This window comes from Camelus bactrianus, chromosome 4 (genome assembly GCF_048773025.1).
Source record: "Camelus bactrianus isolate YW-2024 breed Bactrian camel chromosome 4, ASM4877302v1, whole genome shotgun sequence".
Lineage (NCBI taxonomy): Eukaryota > Metazoa > Chordata > Mammalia > Artiodactyla > Camelidae > Camelus > Camelus bactrianus.
The window spans coordinates 75,461,681-75,485,271 of NC_133542.1; the positions used below are offsets into that span (position 1 = coordinate 75,461,681).

General features: G+C 60.8%; 1 protein-coding gene and 1 long non-coding RNA gene across 4 annotated transcripts in view; one reads left to right on the forward strand and one right to left on the reverse strand.

Annotated features, from left to right (window-relative positions):
- NOTCH1 (notch receptor 1) overlaps positions 1–11,867 on the reverse strand; it is a 47,317-nt gene extending 35,450 nt beyond the window's left edge. The window contains exons 1-2 of one of the 2 annotated variants that reach the window (XR_012506606.1): positions 11,561–11,867; positions 9,754–9,835 (exon numbers count right to left, since the gene is read on the reverse strand). Coding sequence is in view for 1 of the 2 variants with exons in the window: in XM_074362557.1 (XP_074218658.1) it covers positions 9,754–9,835; positions 11,561–11,621 (143 nt within the window). In the remaining variant the exon portion in view is untranslated. The remainder of the gene's footprint in view (positions 1–9,753; positions 9,836–11,560) is intronic. The other variant, XM_074362557.1, reaches the window with a different exon arrangement.
- Positions 11,868–11,981: 114 nt separating this feature from the next.
- Positions 11,982–23,329, forward strand: LOC123617120 (uncharacterized). 2 transcript variants are annotated; one of them, XR_006725194.2, is made up of 4 exons: positions 11,982–13,010; positions 17,507–19,577; positions 20,528–20,693; positions 20,840–23,329. It is a non-coding gene; the product is annotated as an uncharacterized LOC123617120 (long non-coding RNA). The 2 variants fall into 2 exon arrangements; XR_006725195.2 differs by lacking the exon at positions 17,507–19,577 and having other exon boundaries at positions 20,840–23,328.
- Positions 23,330–23,591: the final 262 nt, after the last annotated feature.

Below are 23,591 nucleotides of genomic sequence, written 5' to 3' on the forward strand. Positions count from 1 at the left end.
GCCCCCCCCCCAGCAGTGCCCCAGGCAGACCACTAGGCCCCCATGCCCCGCCCCCCCGGCCGGCCACTCATACCCTTGCTCTCACCCCGGGCCCAGCACCAGCAGCAAGGGAGACAGCAAACACCAGAGGCAGAATCCAGCCAGCTGCACCCAGGCCCGCGTGGGCCTGAAGAGGGGAGGGCCTGCCCTGTCACACCCTGGGGACACTGGGCATCCCGGGCCAGCTGGCGTCTGGGGTGGGGGGGCTCTTTCTTGCAGGGAACGCTGGAGGCTCTCAGGCTGGGGATGACCCTCTGCCCCGGAATGACCCTGCCCAAGTCCTGGGTGGGACTGGTCTCTGGGAGAGCTTTCAGGATGAGGCCTCGGGGCATCAGGAACAGACTCCAGTGTGGAGTGAAACTGAACTGACACGTTCCCCCTGGGGGAAACGGAGGGCACCCCATGGGGCCAGTCTGGATTGGTTACTTCTTACAGCTGAGTGTGAATCCACAATGACCTCAAAATAAGACGGGGAATGAAGAATAACAAGGGACGGGCAGCAAGGATGACCCTAACTAGTCAGGAACTCGTGTGATGCTTTATTGCTCCTCGCAGAGGCTGAGTCCCATCCTCCTGGGAGGGGGAGCTCAGAGAGGTGAGTGAGCAGCCCAAGGTCACACAGCCCAGGTGGGGGAAGGAAGCTGATTCCACGCCCGGGCTGTTGACCACGGCACCATCCCAGCTCAGAGACACAAGCGAGCGGGAACAGGGGAAATCCGGTGCAGGGCAACCGGCTCAGACAGCGCCTCGCGGCAGCCTGGAAGCCAGGCCTTCCAGAAACCTGGATCTGCCCACCTGCCTCCACTTCCAGCTCCATGCCCACCGGGCTCCAGCCCTTCCCAGCTCGCACACCGGAAACCTACTGAGTGCGCATGCTGTGCCGGCCCTGGACCCTGGGCCCCCAGAGAGGATGCTGCCACGGTCTGAGCCCCTGCGACAGTGGATGCTTCCCTGCTCTGGCTCTTAACCAGACAGGCCTGAGGCTGTCCTCATTCTGACCCCGAGAGGGGTAAGTGAGGGGAGCCCCACCCTGTGGGGCCAGCCCCTGGGAGCCAGGACCAGTCTGGCGAGTGGGGAAAAGAGACCATCAGGCTGACCCTGGAGGCCCAGAGGTAGTCACCTCCCCAGCCCTCTGCGGACAGAGGGGAGATGGAAGCCTGTCCACACTCCACTCCAGAGGGTGGAGTGTGGCCTGTCCCCTACCCTGTCCCCTGCCTGTCCCCTGTCCTGGCCCAGTCTCAGCCCAGCATCTTTTACTGAAAAGCTGTCAGGGAAAAATATACACACTCAAAACTCTGGCTTCTCCCCCAAACCTCTCATTTCCAGTAACTGTGTAGTTTCCGCTTATCAACAACCGAAACTGAGAGGAAATGGTGGGAGGCAGGTCCCAGGGCCCCCGGTCCTGCTGCTCAGGCACCGACAGATCTTTCCAGAGGCTGCCAGCAGCTGCTCTTGCCGCCCACCTCCTCTCACGGGTGTCCTCCCCCAGCAGCCCCGGCTCTGCTGTGGGCCCACGACCACCTGGGAAGGGTGGCCAGGGTTGAAGCCGGTGCTGCTACCTCTCGGCAGCTTCCGGGGCCCAGCTGTGTCCTGATGGGTAAACAGGGTGGCAGTCCTCACCGGGGCCTGGTGCAGTGAGCGGGCTCCCTAACGTGGGGTCTGTCCGGCAAAAGGTCTGCGGGGCAGGTGCCTGCGGCCCGGCTGTGACTCATGCTGGGCCACGATCAGGAAGTGACGAAGGCAGAAGGCCAGGAGCCACACTGCTGCCTTGGTCCCCGAGGGGTCCCCGGAGGGGACCTCGGCACGAGGACCAGAGCTGAGGTTCTTGCCAGCCTCTAGCTGTGTCCCCCGTCCTGGGTGTCTCAGACACTTCCTGGCCACCTCTCGAACCCCAGCTCCTCTCCCGGGCCCACTGCACTCACACCAGGATCATTGTGACACCGTGGGACCTGCCTGCCCGCAGCCTCTGCTGGGTTGGGTGAGGCTGGCCTCCGTGCTACCTGTAGGGTATGAGTTTGTTCAGCAAATCAGTGTCAACAGAGTGACAAGGGGACCGTTTACCTAGCTTAAAAGGACAACCAATTCAAGCACTTCAGGGACACATGACTGACACCCAGCCCAATGATGGGCGGGGGAGCTGGGACAGGCCGGGGACAGAGGCCAGACCTGGTGCAGCAGAGTCACAACGCAGCCGTTTCTTTGGTGAAAATCTCAGCGACCAATCTAGGCTTCGGCCTTACCTCCCATTGGTAAGAGTAGCTCCCGCCTGGGGCCCACCTGTCCCCGGGCAGCCTGGTGGGGGGAGGGGGCTGTCTGGGTTGAGGTGCTGGGGCAGCCTTTGGGCCTGGCACTTGCTGCATAAGGACTCCCAGACCGGGCCTGGCAGGGCCTGGCAGCCTGTCTGAGTGACTCTCAGGTTTGGGAACCACGGCATGGGCGTTGGTGGTAAGCCTCCCCCAGTGTATCCCTTCCAAGGTCACTGGAGACCAGCACCCCAGGTGCTCCTTCTGGGAAACTGTGAGAGCCCAGAGAGCTGCCGGTGTGGCTCAGGTGAGGGAGGCTCCAGAGACGGCCCCCAGCCCCCAGCCCAGGGGAGCCTGAGAACCACAGTGCGCCAAATGGGGGCTCTGGGAGGCCTGGGACCCCAAGAGAGGTGGGCTGCCTGGTAGGCGAGGCCGCCCTTCTGAGGCATCCACACCCCACCTAGTGGGCGTCCACTCAAAGCGGCAGCTTTGTGTCAGGGAGGGAGAGGGAAGAAGGTGATGCTAACCTGATTCACGATGACCCATCCCTGCCCCCGGGGCTGGGGGACGTGGACGGGGAGGTCTCGGGCCACCTTTCCCAGAACGCTTCCATCCCAGGGGTAGTGGGTGCAGGTGGGGAAGAAACCTTCAGCAAGAAGGGGCCACGCAGTGGCGAAGCACTGGGGAAGGGGCTTCTGCCCCCAGAGTTCCACGGGTCTCAGAAACGCACGGAGAGCTCCCGGCCCTGTGATGCCAGGACCGTCTCAGCCCTCCCCACTGGGGCCAAGCAGGTGTCCAGACGCTACCACTGACCAGGAGGGCTGCTCTGTCAAGGGTCCCGGGCCCCTCTGGTGCCAAGTAGCAAACACAGAGCCTCCCTGAGCCCCGGGGGCAGCTTGGAGGGGGCCTGTCTGATGCTAAGAGCGGGGGGCCAGCCCCCAGCCCTCTCCCCCTCACATAAGGCTGAGTACCTCCTGCCAGGGGTCCACTGGGGGTAACTCCACGCTGACCCTGAGGGTCCAGGAAAAGATGTGCTCCTACCACAGGAAAAGGCCAGGGAGGAGGCAGCTGGCTTGGGCAGGGACCAAGGGTCTCAGGGTCTCAGTGTTCCCTCCATGGTCCAAAGCCTTACTTCCCGCTCCTTCCGCCCAGGGCTGCACTGCCTGCTGACCTGTCCCAGCCCATCTGCCTGCCATCTCTGTGGTGGACTCACTCCAAGGCGGCGGCAGGCCTGGGGCACGGACAGGGTGTTCCTACAGCACTGGGCCACGAGCAGTAGGCGTCAAGGCGTCTTCCCTGAAGCCTGGTGCTGAAGCAATGTGCCTCCTCTCTTGCACAGGTGGGGCCTGCGTCCGCCTGGCCCGCTCCCGGCCCCGCACCTAGCACCTGCTCAGTAAAGCCGCTTCCCCTAGCTTTCCTGCAGCACCAGGCAAGTGGGGCACTGGCTCCGCAGCCCTGGGCACTCCTGCCCCGGGCCGGCTTGGCTGGCGGAAGCTGAGGCCCAGGGACAGGACCTGAGGCTGCGAGCTGACGTGGGGCGCCGAGCAGGCTGGGAGCAGAAGACACACAGGCCATCCTAACTAATACACCTGGGACATACCAGGCCCCACTCAAGCACAGAGATGAGCACCAGCTCTTCCAGGAAGCCTTCCAGTCATCCACCACCCCCAACACCACCTCCTCTGGACTCCTGTCCAAGACCGAGACTGCGCAAGGGCCTGGATGCTGGTGCCCACCGCCAGCCCATCCCTGACAGTCTCAGGCAGGTCAAGTCCAGTGCCCAGAGGAGTGAAGCACTGACACACACGAGTGAAAGAAGGCCGGATAAGAGCCGGAGGCCACACATGTGATCCTATCGTGTGAAGTGTCCAGAATAGGTAAATCTGCAGACGCAGAGCAGATCGGTGCTCCTCAGGGGCTGGGGGAGAGGGAATGGGGGTGCCTGTCTAACTGGTGTGGGGGTTCTATTTGGGGTGACAGTTCTACAACCTTGTGAATGTACCAAATGCCCCACTTCACTTGAAATGTACATTTAAGTGTACATTTAAATGTACGCTTTAAATCGATGAAATCATAAAACTTATGCTATAGGCAATTTACTGCCAAAGTACATGTACGTATTACCCACCCCCTCCAGTGTAGCCGTCGACTCCCTTATGTTCTCAGAGAGCAGGCTGAGGTGGGGCGAGGCCTCGAGAAAGGCCACCTGAGGCCACTTTGGCAAAGGGCTTTCCTCTGCCCACCTGCCCCTCCTCTGGAGTGCCTGTCAAGCCCTGCCCCATCTCCAGCAGGTGTGTCCCCAGCCCGGTAACAAGAGCACCACAGCCCAGAGCTGGCCCCAGACGGGCAGAGTCTGCCACGCTGCATCGCGGCCAGGCCTGACTCCTGGGTGCCTCTCCCCGCACCTTGCTGCTGCCCACCGCCACCACCCAGGCTCTTGCCGGCCAATCCCGGGGTCCTGCCAGCATGTAGCTGGAAGGATACAGCACCAAGGACCACTTAATCCAACACCCTCAAGTACTGAGAGGGAAACCGAGGCTCAGAGAGGAGACATGTGTCTGGAGGGGCACAGCAAACCAGAGCCAGGCTGGTTCTGTGTCTCCTGGATTGTCCGTGGCGGGGCATGGGGTGGGGCCCCCAGAGACAGCCAAGCCCCAGCCCCACCAGGAACTTCAGGACCATCAAACACATCCTGACCCATAGTCACGATGCCCCAAAGCCAGCCGCTCATTAAAGCCTCTGGAAAGTTCTGGATATGCCTGTACATGAAGGCAAAAGCTGATGCAAGCTGGCCTCAGATCCCCACCCCCTTTCCCTGAAGAGCCTCTTCAACTCTCAGCCTCAGTTTTTCCCACCTGTAAACTGGGGATAAAAAAAAAAAAAAGGCAGAGCTGGCCACCACCTGGAGCGGGTGTGAGCCAGTTGGATAAAACGTCTGCCTGGGGTTTTATGATGCCCAATAAAAGCGGCTGTCTGTGCGTGGAGTTATGATCGTTACATTATTGAGGAAAGCAATCTAGACGCTCAATCAACTCTGCAAAACCACATCCTTTCACTATTTATAGATGAGACATGAAACAGGAAAGGTGCCCTCCCCACCCCAGGAGGGCGCAACCCCTCTGCCCAGCAGACCCCATGTGCCAGTGACGGCCACTGCCACCCAGCAAAGTCACAGTCAGCAAGGAACAGCGTCACTCCCAGCTCTTGTGGGAACTTCAGGTGCCACCCAGCACTTGGGAGTGGAACCCTCTGGACACCCCCCTGCCACCCTAGCTTCTGGGGGGGGGGGGTCCCAGCACCCAGCCCAGGCCCAGCTCAGCTGTCCTGTTAAGAGTTTCTCCACCAGCTGTTTGCCCTGCCCCACCCTCTTTCAGCTAAGGGCACAGTTTATCTTCTTTCTCTTTTTAAAAAACATTACTATTATTTTTTTCAATGGAAAAAATGTTGGCTGTCATTCAGGGCCAGGGCCAAGCCCAAGAAGGCACCTTCCTTTAAAGAATGTGTGTTCCTTGATGCTGTTCCACAGTCAGTCAGTAGGTGAGACTTTCTAGCTGACGCTGTGCGTTTAAGGTGTGTTTTTCTAACCCTGCGTCCTTGAAGCCCAGGCGCTGCATAAACAGAGGAAGTCCTGAACCAGACCTTTGTTGCTCGCAGCCTAGGGGCGAGGGTGAGGATTAACCTGCTCCTCCCCCGGCTTCGCCCAAGACTTGCAGGTGACTCAGTGGAAACAGACGGACCAGGTGACAGAGACACACGACGTTCCATCCCTCCGCAGCCGGGGCGGGCAGCCGAGCCACTTCCCACCCGACCCTCTGAACCTCCTCTTTTAAAGGGAAGTTGTAGTCCCCGCCCTGCTTCCTGGCAGGGTGGCCAGGGAGGGCCTGGGGCAGTGCGGGCAGGATGCAGCAGTGGTTAGGAACACAACTTTGGAGAAAGACCCAGGGCTGGACTCTACTCTGTGCTGTGTGATCCTGGGGCCAAGCGTCGACATCTCTGTGCTCCCCCATTTCCGCCCTGATCCCTGTGGTGTTACGGGGCTGCTTCGAGCCACATGGGGCCAGGCTGCCCTACCCACTGTGCTCACCTCCACCTGACACGTCACATGTACATCATGTTGCCTCTCCTGCCCTCATACTAGAAGGTCAACTCCATGGGGGCAGGGGCAGAAAGAAGATAAACTGTGTCTGACCTGATCCCACTGCACCAAAGCCTAGAGCAGAACCCAGCACACACCAGGCACTCAGAAGTGCGGGAGGACGCCAAGAGGGCTGCTGACTGGAGCCATCGTAGGCGATCAGATCCTCAAAATCGGCCAGCCCCTCCTGGGCGGCACCCCGGCTCCGGCCCACCAGGTTGCACCTTTTGGGTTCTCTGAATTAACCTATCAGCTAACTAAACATTCGAGAATGAGGATCCTGAAACCAGCACTGTCAGCTCAAAAGGAGAAGACAGGGAGGAAACAGACACTCACCCGGTGCCTACGGCAGGCCACTCTTATGCAATCCTTATGCACCATTCAGAGATCAATTGTGTATCAGCCACGAAACACAGACTGGGGGAACCTGAGTTTAGGTGACCGGATGATCTGCAGTCACGGAGACCCTGGGTGGCAGAGCCAGGCCTCAAATACAGGGCTGTCCAGAGCTGAGGCCCACCAGCCAGCAGGAATTTCCTGCCGGGTGCTCTGGGTGGAAGGGCTCACCCCACTTCTCTGATCACCTGGAAGAGGCCCCCAGTGAAATTCTGACTTTCTCACAGGCAAGAGCAGTATCTTAGTCATCCTGGGGCCTCAGTTCCCAGCCCAGAACCGAGCAGCTCCTGTTTAGCCTTTCAGACCGAAAACACACGCTCACCCAAACAGACAGCAGTCGCCACAGGCCTTCCCACCCATCAGGGGGAGTCCACCTCCGTATTTCCTCGGCCCCAGTGGGGCCTGCAAGGAGGCTGGGGTCGGGTAGAGGCCCCCCCTTAGCCTGCCCACAGGCCACCAGCCCCCTGTGGCAGCCCCCGGGCCACCACACACAGCCACTGTCCAGAGATGACACTCTGCCCATGGGGACCTGCAACTGAGCCTTTCCTCCAAGGCCACTGGCCGGCCAGGCCCCTGCACCCCCTGACTTCCTGGGAAGGCACTCGCACCAGCAGAAACCTCTTTTTCCGATTCTGAGCCCTGCAGCCACCTGACTAGCGGCTTCTGGGGACGGTTCCTTCTCTTCGGGGTGGAAACAGATGATTCACCAGGTATTAACATGCCTGGCACACTGACACCACCGTTTCCCACGCCCTGTCCACAGGGGAGCCAGCAAGTCAGCACGGAAAGTCAAAGGGCTTTCTGAGGGGCCCAGCTGGAGGCCACAGAGCTGGAATTCACACACCAGGTCGGCAGGGCTCCGGAGGCCTGCACCCTGACACCTCGGAGGAAAGAAAGCGGCTTCTCTCAGCTGGGAGAGCAAGCCTCGCAACCCCCGGGGGCGCAGACCCGTGCCTCTCCACGGCTGCGCCTGGCCGGGCCGTCCCCACTCTGGGCCCTCGCCTGCCCCCTGCCCCCAGCAGTGCTGCCCAGAGGTGGGGCCTCTGAGGAGGGCACTTCCGTTCATCTGCCAAGTGGATCTGTGGGGTGTGCACAATGGGGTCTCTGTGGGCCGAGCTCGGCCGGGTGCCAGGCCAGAGAGGCAGGCTTCCCACCAAGGAGGACGGGGCACCAGGCCCAAGGGAGAAGAAAGGCCGGCACCCCAGCCTTGGGCCATGGCTCAGGGCTGGCAGGACCGCCAAAGCACCCGGGTTTGAGGGGTGGGACAGCAGGGTGCTGTCCGCTTGAAGTGCCTTACCCTGAGGCCAGGGAGCGAGCTGCAGCAGCTGATGGCCCAAGGCACCTCCTTCCCGGCTGGCCCTGGCAGCACCGGGCGCGAGCCTCAGTCCTGGAGACCCCAGGCTGTCCCTACTCCCCAAGAAGAGACCGCTCCCACTTTCCCCAGCACAACACTCCCCCTACCCTCCCAAAGCCCTCTGCAGAAGAACAGAGATTTTGAGTACCCCCCAACATATGTGCACGCACACGCGTACACACACACACACACACACACACACCAGTGAGCGGCAAAGCCAGGGCAGGAGCGCGCCACGGCGCAGGGAAGGGAGTTATGCATTCTGGGAAGCCACGCATAATTAATCAAACAGCATTAATCCGCCTCCCCCAACAATAGCCACTGCACTTCCACTGAATCCCAGCTGTCGGTCTCTGAATGAAAGGAAACAAGATTTAGGGCATCAAGCGTCGGTGAGGCTTCTGCAGGAGGAGAAAAAGGCCCCCAAAAAAGCAAAAAAAAAAAAAAAAAAAGTAGTGTGCATTCATTAGCATCTGACAAAGACACAATCCGCTTTGTCCATTAAACTGCTCACAGACCTGCTTAATTGGCTTCAGTTGGCGGGGAGGTGGGGGTGGTGGAAGGAGGGGGCTGCCTGCCCACTGGCTGGGCAGGCAGTAAGCCCGGGCTCGGGGTTGTCAAGGGAATGGGCCCTCAGCAGTTGGAATGAGGGCGCGCCAACCCGGCTGGGGAGCCACTTCTTCTGCAGCCTCCAGGGAGAGGAGGGGGCCGTTTCTCCAGCCACCAGGCACCTCCTCATTATTCCCATCAGGGATGAACTCAAGTTGAAGGGCATCGGCCACCACAGAAACACTTCCCTAAGGCTGCTGACTGGTCCTCACAGACAGGCAGAAGGCAGGTTCTAAACGGACTCCCTGCCCGAGTCCGGGACAATCCAGGCAGGTCACCATCTCCCTCAGTTCACAGCTGAGGACTCAAGGCTGGGAAGGTGCAGGGCCAGCCAGTTAGGAGGTCAGAACTGCAGATGCCAGAACCAAAACCAAGCTTCTTGCAGGTCCTACTAGCCCCCACAACCTGGGGAGAAGGGCACAGCCAATGAGATGAGTTCCAGCTAGTCTTCCCCCACCTCACCTGACACCAGAGAGGAGTGGACAGGGAAGGCAGAGGGCTGAGAAGGGCGGGTTTGGCTTTGAAATAGTCAGTTTCTTGCTGACAGGCATCACCTGCCCAGGAGGCTCTCACCTGCCCGGCAGAGGCACCCCCAAGTGGCAGGGCAGTGAGGGCGCAGCTTCTCTATAGATGTTCCAGAGCCCCCCCCCCCCCCCCCCGGCAGCTCAGCTGTTTCTCAGGGACTTCAGGAAGAAACAGGTACTGGGGATTCCCACCTAGCACCGCAGGAACCCTAGGTGGCCCACAAAAGAGTGCTCAAACCTCCAGCAGCCAGACCAGCTCCACACGCAGCATAATTGCTGGTGATTAAGTAATTGCCAGACTTCGTCCAATAAAAGTAGCACGTGACCGCGCCCAGCCTTCTGGGCCATCTCCAGAAGACAATGGCCTAGTGTTCTGCCCCTGCTGCCCTGCTGCAGAAGGCAAGGGCTCTGCTCCCGACAAAGCAACAGGTCCCCGCAGGGGCGCATACTCACACGCAGGCCTCGGTGCCATTGAGGGACACTTCACACTTCCCACCATTCAAGCAAGTCTCGCTGGTCTGGGAACATCGCAGGCCTGGGGAGGGGCAAGAGGAGAGGTCAGTCTGGCCAGTACTAGAAAGGGCACACCCCAAGGTTGCCCCAATCATGGGGTTGCTGGGGGCAAGGGGGTCCCAGGAAGCCCTGCACGAACCCCAAGGACCTTCGACATTCTGCCTAGAGTTCTGAAGTCACAACTAGGGGGAGGAGGAACAGGCTGGCTGGATGGCAGGTGGATAAGTCATGCCCCAAGTGGGGACGGGTAGTCTGAAATGCCTCTGGACAGTGGTGGAGAAAAGCAGAGATGACCCTGGCCACTCTCCCAAACTTCTCACTTCCCAACCTGTCTTCACTTGGGACCCTGGCTGGGCTGGGCCCCTACCAGTCACCAGGATTGTGCTGCTGTTCAAACAAGTTCTTCGAGGGGGCAGTGCTGGGGAGGGGGTGGCGGTGGCTACACTCAGCTCCCCGCTCGTGGGAAAATGCGACAGCTGCAGGGCCCGCTGCCCCGCCCGCCAACAAAGCGCCGGCAGAGGAATCAGAGCAGCTCATTGTCCCGCCAGGGCCGCCTCCTAGGGCACCGGGACTGCACCCGAGGACATGGCCCCGCCTCCACGGACACCCAACACCGGCTCCCCAGGGAGGGCATCTTCAGTGGCAGCCCCCTCACACACAACCAGGAGAGGGGGATGAAGATGCCCCATTTGTTAGGAATTCGACCCCATTCTTGGGAAGGGATCAATTAAGCCCCTCTCTCTCGATCTTACTAGGGGTGTGTAAATTAAGCCCCCAGGGGGGCCCAGATGGGGTGTGATGGGGGGCCCTACCTTCTGGAACTGGGGAGCTAATTCTCCCTCCAACTTTTGGGGGAAGAGCAGAATTAATCACCGTTAGATTCCTTAGATTCCCCTCGATGTGAAGTGGAGAGGAAAAAGCGCCCCTCTCCCAAACTGCCCCCCGCCCCACTCCCCCGCAAGGTTTCCAAACTTGAACTCCGAAAAGTGGAAGTCCCACCAGTTGCACGCAGCTCGGTCTTCCGCACACACGCCCACCCCACAAAAACTGCGAGCCGGTGTGGGGGCAGCAAGCCGGCGTGGGGAGCGGACACCGCTGGTGGGGCAGCCAGGAGCCCGGGGACACCTGGTCCGCGCCCCTCTCCTTGGCCCCGTGCGAACTCTCTTAACCAGGAAGGAGGCCGCGCCCACCTCGCGCCCCTCTGCCCACCACGCCCCGCAGCCGGGTCCGGCGGTGCGGCTCAGTAAAGGCGAACGCGGCGCCCCGGACCCTAGGCTCCGGGCCCAACATCCGCCCCCGGCGCGGGCCAGAGGCGAAGCAAAAAGATAAATGGCCCCAAAGCAACAGGAAACCAAAACCGACTCGATTCAAATCGAAAAGTAGTAGGCAGCTCGCTCGCCAGGACCGGCGGCGAGCCCCACGCGCGGCTGGTGAAGGGCGAGTCCAGGGCTGGGTCCTCGGGGCCCCCAGCGGCCCACGTCAGGCTTCAAACTCGACTTCAAACCCGGCTCCAAATAAGTTCCAGGCGCGAGCGGCCCGAGCCCGCCCCGATGGGGCAAGCGGCGCGGGGAAGGCTCAGTCCTTCTCCGCGAGCGCGGGACTCCAGCTCCCACCCCATCCGAGGTCGTCCGGTTCCCCTCCCCACCCCGGCCGCCCGCTCCCAGCCACCCAGGGCGCGCGCGTAGGGCGCCGCCAAACTTTCCGAAGGCGCGGAAAGTTGCGGGCTCGCGGGCGGGCGGGCGCCTACCTCGTGCGGCGAGCGTGGGCAGCAGCGCCAGGCAGAGCAGGGGCGCCAGGAACGGCGGCATGCCTGCCCGCCGGCTGCCCGCTGCGCCCGGTGGCGGCCTCTTGCGCCCGGCCGGCTAGGCTCGGGCGTACACACGCGCGCCGGACGGTCCCACGGGCGGCGGCGGCCCGCTACTGCCCTCTCCTTTCTGGCTGGGGGGCGATGCTGGGCTCTCGCGGCCTCCACGGCCCGGCTCCGCGCCCGAGATCGTTCCTTCACTGCGCTCGCGCCCGCGCCCGCGCCCAGCGCCCAGCGCCCCTTCGCTCCCTCCCGCGGCCAAGGCACTAGTGAGGCGCTGGGCCGCCGTGCGCTCCGCCCCCGCCCCGCCAGCTCCGCCCCCGGGTCCCGCCCCCGCCGATCCCTCCGCACCCCTCTCCCCTCGCTGGCCGCGCCCCTCAGCGCGCCCCGACCAGCCGCGCGCCTCCTCGGACTGGGGCGCGTGTCTTGAGCTCAAATCCTCCTGGGTTGGGGGCCGCGGCGATACCGGGAAGGGTCGGGACCCGGCCCTAGGGACTACTTCTTGTTCAAAAGTTTTCGGAAGCCAAAAGTTTGGTCCAGGGCTGCGGAAGGATCCGGCTCTGGCAGTCGTCGCGCTCGGCGACAATTGGCAACGATTTGCATCTCAATAGCCGAGGTGGCGCGGGCCAAGTGGGGAATGGGGAGCCTGGGGAAAGTCGTGCCCGGGGAGGAGCTGGGCCCGGGGAGATGGGGAGGAGCGACCGAAGCCCAGTTTGGGGGACCTTGGGACGGGACGGGACGGGACGGGACGGGGACTCTGGCAGAAGTCGTGCCCTCAGCAGCCGTGGGCGCACCTTTGGCCCAGGGGCTACGTGGTCGCAGTTAAGCCTCTGAGAGACGGAGGTCAGACACCCGTAGCTCTGAAGGCTGGGGCGCTTGACCCCGAGGGACGGTGGCGCCATGGCCTCAGCATCTGGAAAGGGGGCTCTGAATGCCCCAAGGAAACAGTCTGGGGCCAATGCCTGGACGGATGGATTGCGCACCAGCTTCCCCAGGAGGGATCCGCCTCTAGACGCTTCTTGGTTCCTTCTCTAGCGCCTCCAGCATAAGGCGCGCGGCAAAGCACGCATGGGTCAAACAGACCTGCTGCTATCACCTGTACAGCCAGGGCCCCTCCCACGAGCTCCTTCCGGATGATTTATTTATTTCCTCCGCGAGGCCAAATTTGGGCATCCTGTGCCAACCTAGGTTAAGTGCTGGGCGTCCAAAATGCCTACCTTAACTAAACCAAAATTTACAGTCTGGCACTGGAGACAGACAGCACCCCCTCATCTCAACACAGGGTAGTGAGCCCCAGGCAGGTGGCGCAACCACCCAGCCCTGCATCCTGGCGACGTTCCTGTAGTAGGTGATGCCAGAGGGGAGCCTTAAAGGCTGAGAGAGTCCTCGCAAGGTAAGGGGCCCGGGGCAGGAGAACCCTCAGGACTGCAGAAATCCCAGAGACTGGCAGAGAAGCAGCCCTTCCTGGGGAGGTCCAGAGAGGTGGGCAGAGTGGGGTGCCCGGTGGTGGGCATATTACAGACCTGATCCCAGTCTGCCCTTCTTGGCACACCTGTTGCTGGGCACTGCTGGCAGCTGGGATGCTGTCACGAGCACAAGAGGGACAGTCAGTCCTGGCCCCCCAGCAGCTACTGCTGGAGCCTCCCTGGCCTGCCTCCTCCCAGAAGCTGGCGGCACTTCTCAGAGCCTGGGGTAACTTCTGTCGGGGTCAGTGCCCGGGAGAGGAGGCCCCCGGAGGCAGCAGAGATGTTTATATAACAGCAGCCAGGCAGCCTGGAAGAGCAGATTTTCCGTAGAAGGAAGAGGGGGCTGCAGAGTCCCTCCCCTGCATACCCCGAGTTCATGGACTCAGATCTCTGCAGGCCACATCCCTCTCTACTCCCGGGGATGAACTGAGAACCTCATGCCAGGCAGTCTTCTGGGAGCCACTGCCTGTGTGCCCTCCACTGGAGCCCTGCGTCTCTGCCAGCAGGACCCAGACCAAAAGTAAAGTCCCATCCAGCCCTGGCTGGGGAGCAAGTTCTCACCCTTCTGCCAAGGAGCAGCACTGGAGGAGGGGGCACTGCAGGAGGTGGGGAGGGAGGGAGGAGGGGAGTCTCACCTGGATCTGCCCAGCCCTGCCAACGCTACCCTGGGTCTCTGCCCAGGAGCTGGGCTCTCTCTTTAGCTCATGGTACAGACGGGCAACCAGGCCTTCCAAGCTTCTAACCCCTGTGCCACCTGCTGCCTGGGCTGTCCCATGGGCAACTTGGGGCCCTAAGGAGACCCCAGAAAAAGCAGAAGTGCCTTGTGTGTGAGGCCAAGGACAGGGGCTGGGCTAGGACGCCCTCCCATCCAGTCCTGGGAAAGGGGTGGGCCAGGCCCTGGCAAATGGGCCCCAAGCTTTTTCATTCACAAATGAGGCGGGAGATTTCTGGCCTCCCCTTCCTGTCCCTCTTTATCAGTCTGCTCAGGCCAGGGAGTTTGAGGGAGGGGAGGGCTGGAGGGCCAGATGGCCTAGACCCTGGAGACCTCTTACAGGGTGGGCAGCTTAGGGAAGCCCTGGTCAGTGGATGTGGGAGAAGCTAAGGAGAAACAAGGGAGGAGAGAGGAATTTGGGGTGCTGGCCACTTCAAAAACCCAACGGGAGGGTGGGGCCTGGGGCAGCCAGAAGCTGAACTGAGGCACAGCAGTGGGACACCACTTTGGGTCCTGTCCTGCTGTGGCGGGAGCCGGGACTGGGTTTGCTGGGCAGTCCTCTGCAGAGGCTGCTGAATGGACAGCTCCCAAGTTGTCTAGGGGAGCTTGAACCAGGGGGAGTGAGGCTGCAGACCTGGCTTGCAGAGGGGACGGGTGAGAGTCCTGGGGGCCAGCCTGCCCGGGCCCCGAAGGGGAGAAGGACCTCAGGCTGAGTTGGGTCAGTCCCCCTGTCTCTTGCTTCCAGAGATACAGGGGTGCCATCATCCGGATGGGCTGGGGAGGCCATGCTGGCATTGGCCCATACCTGCCCCCCAAAGAAAACCCATCCCAGCATCCTCCTGCCGGGGGTCCAGCATGACTTGGCCTGCTTGGGGGACAAGTCAGCATGTTTAAAACTCCCAAAGAATGACAAGTTTTTACTGTACAGCACAGGAAACTCTATTCACTATCCCATAGTGACCTATAATGAAAAGAATATGAAAATGAATATACTTATGAATACGTGTGACTGAACTAGTACGCTGTGCACCATAAACTGACACAACATTGCAAACTGACTGTACGTCAATTAAAAAAAAGAGCTCCCCAGGATTCTAGGGTGTAGCCAGGGCTGAGCCTCATGATCCCGGGCTCCTTCCCTTTCCTTCATGCAGGGGTGATTGGTCTTGGTGCTTCAGGGGCTCCCCTGTGACCCTGCAGCCCGGGGTAGGGGTAGTGTGACGCTCCTGATTTTTCAGAGAGGTTGTGATGAGACTGGTTCTGTGTCAGACCACGTTCCAGCCTGGGTCTTCAGCAGGCGGACGGGCTCCCAGAACCAGCAGGGCTGGGGGTCGCCCTCTCTGCCCTTGTGTATTGCTCACAGTGTGGGGGCAGCAGGTCAGACGCAGGGTGCAGGCACAGGTGTGAGTTAGGGTGGCCCTATAGCGGGGGAGGGAGGTCCATGGAAGAGACGAGGGCCTGGAGGCCGGCCTGCGAACAGTGCGGGGGGGTGGCTTTTGATGGGTGCACTGGCCTGATCTGTGGGGGGATGTGCCAGCCAGGGCAGCTGTGGGTCGATTCCAGAACACAAGGGGTAGGGCTTCTCCACCTTTGGAAGCCGATTGTAAAACATAGGTGACTTGCTTGGAAAGAGAGAGCCTAGGGGCCCACTCTTACCCCAACACAGCCAGGCCCAGGCCCAGCACTGGCCTCTGACCAGCAGACCCACTGAAGGACCGTCACTGCCCCCGGGCCTCCGTTTCCTCCTCTACAGAGAGATTTCTAAAACCCTGTCTACCTTTTCCTGCTTAAAACCAACTCAGAACATTTCCAGAGGTCTGAGCATCTTTCCAGGATGTGGATTCAGTGGCTGTGTGGTGTTGCTTTAGGAGGATGGGCCAGGGCGGGCTACCCCGTCCCCGGTGCCGGACACTGGGCTGTGAGCAGCTCCTCTCTGTGCGGGTGGGCCTGGGGCTCTGCTGCTCTTTCCTAAGGATGCATTCAGGCCAAGCTCTGAGGGTTTCCCTCATCATTCCAAAAAGGAAAGGGGCAGGCTGGGGTCTAGAACGTGCGTCCTACCCTGCCTTCACCCCACATGCAGGGATCCACTGTCACCCAGGCCGGGGTGTGCACCCACATGCCTACACTGAGAGCAGACTGGCCGGGGCCACCTGCAGGTGCTGGCATCTCTCCTGGGCCAGCTTCACCAGGCCTGATGGCAGAGGCCCCCTCATGCTCTGCACCCCAGGCAGTCTGCAGTGGGTCAGTTCCCTGCTCTGCCATCTGCATACACGTCCTCTGCTGAAATGACCCCTCCTTCATCAGCCTTCACCTCCAGGAAGCTATCCCAGACCCGAGGGCCTGCCAAGCCCCCGCACCAATCATACGGCGTTCTGGGGCTGGGGGCGGCGAGGGTGCAGTCCTATGTTCAGGGGCCTGTGGGTCCTACCCCCACCTCCCCCACAACAGAGGCAGACTAACCCATGGCTAACAGATGGCCCGGTGATGGGTGATTGCACAGAGCCCTGCCCTGCTGAGGGTGCTATCCACCTGTCACCCACAGCGGTCACTGCTTGGGAGCCCCAAGACCTCTTGGCAGCTCAGAGCCAGGAAGCGGATTGACTGTAAGACCCCTGCTGCCTACAAAGCCTGGGCAGGAGGGTCGGCATCCCAGAAGCAGGCACAGAGCCCGGGCAGTGTGCTGCCCGGGCAAGTCCCCTACAGGGAGACTCCTCCCTGAGCAGGGGAGCCGATCGGCGTGGCTGGTGTGGGCTCCGGGGGCCACAAGACTGGCCCATGGGGCGCACCTGGTGCTTGTCACATGAGAACTCAGCTGCAGGGCAGTCAGAGGAGTGCAGGCCCTGACAGGGACCACTCGCCTCTCCCCAGGAGCCCGTGGACTGCTCAGTGCACAGACCCCAGGGGCAGGTGGCCCTGGCATGGTGTCCCCAGCTCTGAGAAGGCCCCCAGTCCCCCTCAGCTGCCCACAGAGCCTTGGCGGAGCTGGGCCTGGAGTCGTGTCACTCAGGGCTCAGTGGCTCACCTCTGGGTGCCCAGCGGGGAGACAGCCAGCCTCAAAGGAGGAAGGGCCCGCCTGGGGCCTGGGGCATTGTGTGAAGCAGGCTGAGCCTGCTAAACCATGGAGGAGGGACGTCGGTGGGTGGGCTCAGGAAGGCTGTCTAGCTTAGAGCTGACAGCTCCAGGCAGGGGCTGGCAGGGGCTGGCAGGGGCTGGCAGGGGCTGGCCGAGGCAGGGAAGCTGTCGCCATGCCCGGTTTACAGACAGGACACTGAGGGCGCTGTGGAGCCCACCTGGCCCGTGGGCTAACCCTGTGAACCCCCCCACCCCTGTGGATCCTGGGACCCCTGCAGTGCCTACTGGGAGTGGGGCTGGCCCTGGCCCTAGGGAGCTTCCACCCTGCCTGGCCCTGCTGGCTGCAGCTCAGAACTTTCTCCAAAAAGAAAGGGCCCCAGGGGACGAAACTGCTAGGCCCCACCCCTCTGGCTTCAGTAAGAACAGAGCCTCCGCAGGCCTGAGTCACCCACTCACGGAGAAGCCAGCCAGGCTGGGTCCCTCTTCCCCCATCTCCTCCCTCTCCCTTGCCCCTTCCTTCTTTCCTTCCTTCCTTCCTTCCTCCCTCCCTCCCTCCCTCCCTCCCTCCTTCCCTTTCTTTCTCTCTGGGGCTAAAAATAGCTAGAGATCTCCTAAAAAAGTCTGTTTTTATCTTCACAGGGAAGATACAGGAGTCTCACAGCAGAATCTTTCTGCCCCAGCAGAAGTCGCTGGGGAGGAGCCAGGAGCCCCTGCGGACCATCTGCCCCAGCTCTGCAGCCCCTGCCCTCTGGGGCTGCCCCATCCCCCAGGGGGGCCTCAGCCCTCGCCTGCGGGACTCTCAGCCTCTCAGCAAGTTTCTCAGGGCTGCCTGGGTTTCTTCCCATTTGCTCCAGACACATTTAAACATGTCTAGGACTTCCGCCCTCCCCCACATACCCCCCAACGGCCCCCTGTTAAAAAGAAAATGGGCCTGGAAACCGAGGTTTGGGTTACAGGGAGCACAGGGAATTCTGTTCCTGACATAAAATGGAACACAAACATTAGCAGGTACGGCACATCTGTGAGTTATTTTCACGTCTCCAGGGGAAAAGGAAAAAACCCCAACAATCCTTAAGTAAGACCAGAATTCTTCTATATTTCTGCCTTGACAGCTAAGGAAAAAATTTGCCAAAAACCAGAGGCGCTGCTGAGTGTTGGCGTGGGAATGCTGGCTGAGTCAGAGGCTTGCTCTGGGCAGTTTAAATACAAACAGGCACACTGGTGGCAAATACCAGGGGGCCGTGCCTGGTCGGAGCTTCTGCAGTCCAGAAGGGGCTTTTGCAACCTCCCCCTCTAGTCGCCTTTCCCTTGGCCGCTCCAGCCTCCTTCTGGTCACTATCAGCGTCTCTCTGGTTAATGTTTGGTGCGATAATTCTCAAAAATCAGCCAGGAAAGCCATCTTTCATGTGGCTGTGACTGCTTGGCCCCAGCTGGAGAGAGGACTGCCCAGCAGCGCCAGACGCCCGAGGGGGCTTCGGCCACCGAAGGTCTTCGGCCACCGAGGGTCTTCATGCAACATAAATCAGACCGGCTATTGCTCGGTCAGAGGGAGGATAAAAAATACCTCAGTGCTGTGGGAGCAGCCTTGATGGGATTCCCTGGTGTGTTCCCAGGGGTGCGGGGCCCTAAGGTAGGGGCGGGGGGCGCTGGCAGACGTGGGAACCCAGGGCCACTGCCCCTCCTTGGCCCAGCCTGGTGACCCACGCGTGGGACCTGCCCTGCACTGGGGTGACTACCATGCCCTAAGCACCTGCCGTGGGCACCCCACTCCCTCAGCCACCTGATATGGCAGGGGTGAAGGGCCTCACTGATTTTTCCCTCTTTGGTTCCCAAGCATCTCATGGAAGGAAAGCTGGTTCCCATGCTGGAGGCAGGGCTGGGAAGGGGCCACAGGGGCCCAGGGCTCTGCTGGTGTGGGGCAAGTGTAGGGGGAGGTCCCCTCTGCCACGCATCCTCTGAGCAGGGCGCTGGGGGAGGTGGGCCGCTGCAGTGAACGTGACGTGGGCCCCTCCCCCTCCTTGGGGGCCCCGACTCATGGTGGGGTGTCTGTCCTCCCTTCCCCGAAGCTGGAGGTCCTGGGTGTGTTTGGACTAACGTCTGCTCTTCACTTAGAACAGTGAGGCTTGGAGTCAATTCAAGGGAAGAAATGTGAAGGAAAGCAGATGCCATCTCCAGGGGACCTCCACGCTCTGTCCACCGCGGCCAGGAGCTCTGCAAAGTTGTGGGTGGGGAGAGCCCTTGTCCCTCCAACATCAACCCAGACCCCTGCATGGGGCTGTCTGGTCCCCGGGAACTTGATGCGGGGTTCTGAGCCACCAGCTGCAGCGACCTGTCTGTCTGTTCCTCTGTCTGTCTGTGTGCCTGGGCCCCTCGCCGGGCCGGGGCTGGGATCCCTTGTCAGCAGTTATATACCTGCACTTGGAGGCCACCTGAGCCCCAAACCCCTCCATCGGCTGCGCCTGGACCAGGCCCGGCCGGCCCCGGGCTGAGGAATGCAACAGCGCTCAGCGCACAGAGCAGGGGGTTGGGAACTCTTATGTCTGTGTCGAGCAGGACCAGTGCCCTGGTCGGGGAGGCCAGAAAGTCTTTTGTGGACTCAGAGGCATCTGTCAGGCTCCTTCTCCGCTGTGCCAGGTGCAGGGGTGGGACAGTGACCAACCCCTCGTGCTTGAGGAAGGAGGAAGACAGCGGTGTGTGTGGCCGGAGGCAGGTGAGAGGCGGAGCGCTGGGTGCCGCTGGGTGGGGTCAGTGCAGGAGGCGACACAGGAGCAGAGACCCCAGAAGGTGAGGGAGGGGCCGTGCAGGTATCTGGGGAGAAATGGCTGAGCAGAGCGGGGCCAGCACACCCTCCTCTGCACCCACCTGTGCTCCCACAGGGACCGGCCACGGGTGCCAAAGGCTGGCTTGTGCCTTTAGCCTGGCGGGCCCACGCTCGGCCCTTAGAATAAAATCAGGGGACTGCAGCACCGTCCGTGGGACCTGTCTCCTTTACTGTGCTCGGTTCTGCCCGCCAGGAGGCGGTTCCTGGTTTGTGACTTGCCAGTCACGGCTGTCCCGCAAAGATGTATAGGATAGTTTCTTCTCGGAACCTGTGAATGTGACCTTATTTGGAAATAGGGTCTTTGCAGGCGTAATCAAGTTACAGTGAGGTCGGACTGGAGTGGGGTCAGAACTCGGAGAGCATCGCTGTCTGTAGTTCCAAGGCTCCCATTTTGTGGTCGTTTGTTGCTGCGGCCCAGGAGACTAACCCAAGGAGGGCTTGGTGAGGGGGAGTGGGGTGTGGCTGAGCCCAGTCCCCCACAGGTGGGCGGGGAGAGGCTGCTCATGCCAGGGGAGAGAGCCCAGGTTTGCTGGCACCGGCCTCCACGCCCACTCGCTGGCACGTGGCTCCAGCAGGTCCCTCTTCAGATGAAACGACGAAACAGCACAAGGAGATGCCTTGATGTCTGTTAAGCTGTAAAGTGGGGCTTGGGTTGTCACAGATGGCAGGGAGGGTGCCGCTCAGGTCCTGGATCTCTGGTGGCTAAAGGCCTCTGTCCTGTGTCCACTGGTCCACAGCGCTGGGCCGATCCCTCCCCGATGGGGGAGAGGGTGGGGGCGACGTGCCACATTCTTGCTAAAATACAACGACACTGAAACCTGAACTTGCTCTGTCCCCAGACACAGACTCCAACTGGCAAGCTGCGTGTTTGTGCCACTGGGCACGTCCAGCTCTCTCACCCAAGCTGTGGGCTCAGCCCCTCGGAGGAAAGCACGGAACACTGCAAGCGGATTAGTGTGGGCTACAAGCATCTTGAGCTGGCATTGAAGTGGAAACTAAATCAGGGTGGGTTCAAGTTCGCCGTGCCTCAGGTAGAAAGGGAGGATGGTGTGCTTCGACAGGCTCGTCTGGAAGTGGTTCCTTCTGGGTGTTTCTTCCTGAGGGGTACTGCTGACAGGTCCTCAAAGGAGCCCCGCTTCCTGTTTCTGCAGAACGAGGAAAACGGTTGCTCCTTGAATCTTCGTGAACATGTTCCTTGAAAGCCCCGCCTGGGCCTTGCCCGGCTGGTATCTGCCCCTCCTCCCCGAGTCCTCCATCTGACGGAAGGTGCGGTCAGAGCCCAGAGAGCGGGGCACCCAGCCTGCTCTGCCGAGACTCTGTGTCCCAGCCCAGCGGGAATATGAGACGGACACAGGTACTCAAAGCCCCTGAAACCGCGTCTTGGCCTTTTCTTCATCAGCTCTCTTCTTGTTCAAAGGTGTGGGATTTTGGTTCCAAAGGAGACTCTGGACAACAGGGAAGCAGCTCCCCCTGAAGTGGCCCTAGCTCTGGGGGGCTGTCCCCGGTTCTGCCTGCAGACCCCGCAGGTGGCAGGGATGGCCTCATCGGGGCAGTTCTAGAAGAGCCCACAGGGCTCCGTGATGACTCAGTCTGGACTTCCTCCCCTGCCACACACAGCCAAGGAAGGCACAAGCTCCAGGGACATGCGGGGGGACCCCAGGAGATGGAGGGATAGGCCTGAGGCTCGGACCAGCTCCCACTGAGAGGTGGGGAGGACCAAGGCCACCTCCCAGAGGTACTTGTCAACCCCCCACGACTGATTTACACCTGCCCCCGACACGTGCCACACAGTCCTGAGCTGGGTGCTGGGTTGAGTGGCTCACCTGGTCTGGGTCCTGAGAGGCCCCCGAAGAAGGGAGGGGCTGTGAGATTTGGGGAGTCCAGGCTCTGCTGGTGCTGCGACCAAGGGGCAGACTTCCCACCCCATGCCCACGGGAGGCCCCATCTCCTAGGAGCCCAGAGCCAGGAAATGGCTTCCCTCCATGGGCCCCTCCCAGTGGGCCAGACTCGACCCCGTGGGGACCCTCCTCAGCCCACACATGGCAGTGGCAGGAGGGAGGTGGTCTTGAGAGCCACACAGGCCAGGGAGTGGAAGGGGGCATGGCTGAGGGGAGAGACGCAGGGAGGACCACACTTCTGACCGGGCATCCTCCTCTGGTCACCGCTAAGCTGGGTGGCCTCGGAACGTCCCAAGAGGGGAACCAAGGCAGAGAGGCCCCGGGCTGGGGCCACCCTTGTCAGCAGGTCCCAGGAGGCCTTGGCCTCTCCCCCCTCCGTGGGGAGTGGCTCTTGTTTCACTTCAAGGCCAATTGATGAAAAAACAAACATGTTTGTGTTTATTGGTTATGTTTTTTCACACAAATGAAAATTCCTCCCCCCCATTATAAAAATTCAGACAGAAGCAACTAGCGTAGAGACGGAGGTTACATCCCTGCCACCCCAGCAAGGGCCCTTCTTTCTGCCTCGGTTAGAGACTGAGCTGGGGTGGTCTCCTCCCCGTCCCGCACGCCCACCGCCGGGCCCGCCATTGTGATCAGACGCCATAGTTATCTTCAGGGGATGGGGACGGCGGTTGGGGACGGCGGTTGGGTGGGGCAGCTTGCCGGGGGTCTACAGAGCCGGACGCAGTGTAGACACTCAATCTGGGGGTCAAATGAGCGAGTACGAGCAGGACTTTCTCCAGCTCCCATCCTGTGGTCCACTCCTCGGCACGCTACCTGTGGTCACACCCCTGTAGGGATGGGGAGCTCACCCCCTGTAGCCCAGAGTCCTCTGCATCTCAAGGTCAGGAAAGTTCTGGGCTCACGGTGGGCTGGGAGCCCCATGCGCAGTCAGTCAGATGGAACAGGAAATTAACCCAGACGAGCTGTGTTCCAAAGTGCCGGAGTCTCTCAGGGACGTCCTTTGACTCAACTGTGGGGGAGGCCTCTGTGGCCTGGCGGTGGCCATGGTCAGAGTCCCCCAGGCCAGGGGCAGTGAGGGCACACGTGGGGGAGGGGTGCTGTTTTCCCTGGACGGTGTCTCGAGTTCATGTGAGACTCTGGGCCGTCGAGGGCTGGCCCGAGATGCATGGCTTCCTTAGCGCGGGACTGGGGGCTGGCATGGGCTGGAGGGAACCCCAAGACCCATGTTCCCTACGCCCTTCCCTGGACCTCAGCTCTTCTGTTTCAGCATCTTCTGGGCAGCCTGGCCTCCAGGAGCTGTGAAAAGGCTCCCTAGAACCTCACCCGAGGTGCAGGGGTGCGGGGCCAGAGGGGGTGGGGTGCCCTCCAGGCCCAAGCCGCCGGGAGCTGTGCCCCCCTACCTTCCTGTTGTGCCAGTGTGTGTGTTCACATTTGTTTACATTTGGTTTAGAATTCAGGCAGGCCTCGTTTGATTGCTCTTCTCAGATACTCTGATTTTTACAAATTGAAGGTCTGCGGCCACCCTGCGTCAAGCTCATCGAGTGGAGCCATTTTCCCAACAGCACTGGCTCCCTTCCTGGCTCTGTGTCACCTTTTGGTAATTCTTGAATACAGTTCCAGCTTTCTCATGGTTATTATATTTGTCACAGTATCTGTGGTCAGTGACTTTGGCATTATTGCAACTCACGGAAGGCTCCGACGATGGTTGGCATTTTTTTTTACAATAAAGAATTTTTAAGTTAAGGCATGTGCATTGCTTTTTTAGCCATAATACTATTACGTGTTTAGTAGACTACAGTATAGCGTAAACATGACTTTTAGATGCACTGGGCCAAAAAACGTGTGTGCCTTGCTTTATCGCAACATGCGCTTTATCGTGGTGTCCCCGGCTCGGCCTGTGTGAGCGCCATTTGCGCCGACAAAAGACCCAGCTCCAGAACAAACAGGCCGTGCTTTACTCCATGGACTTGGCTCTCCCAGTTCCCTACCAATGCCGCAC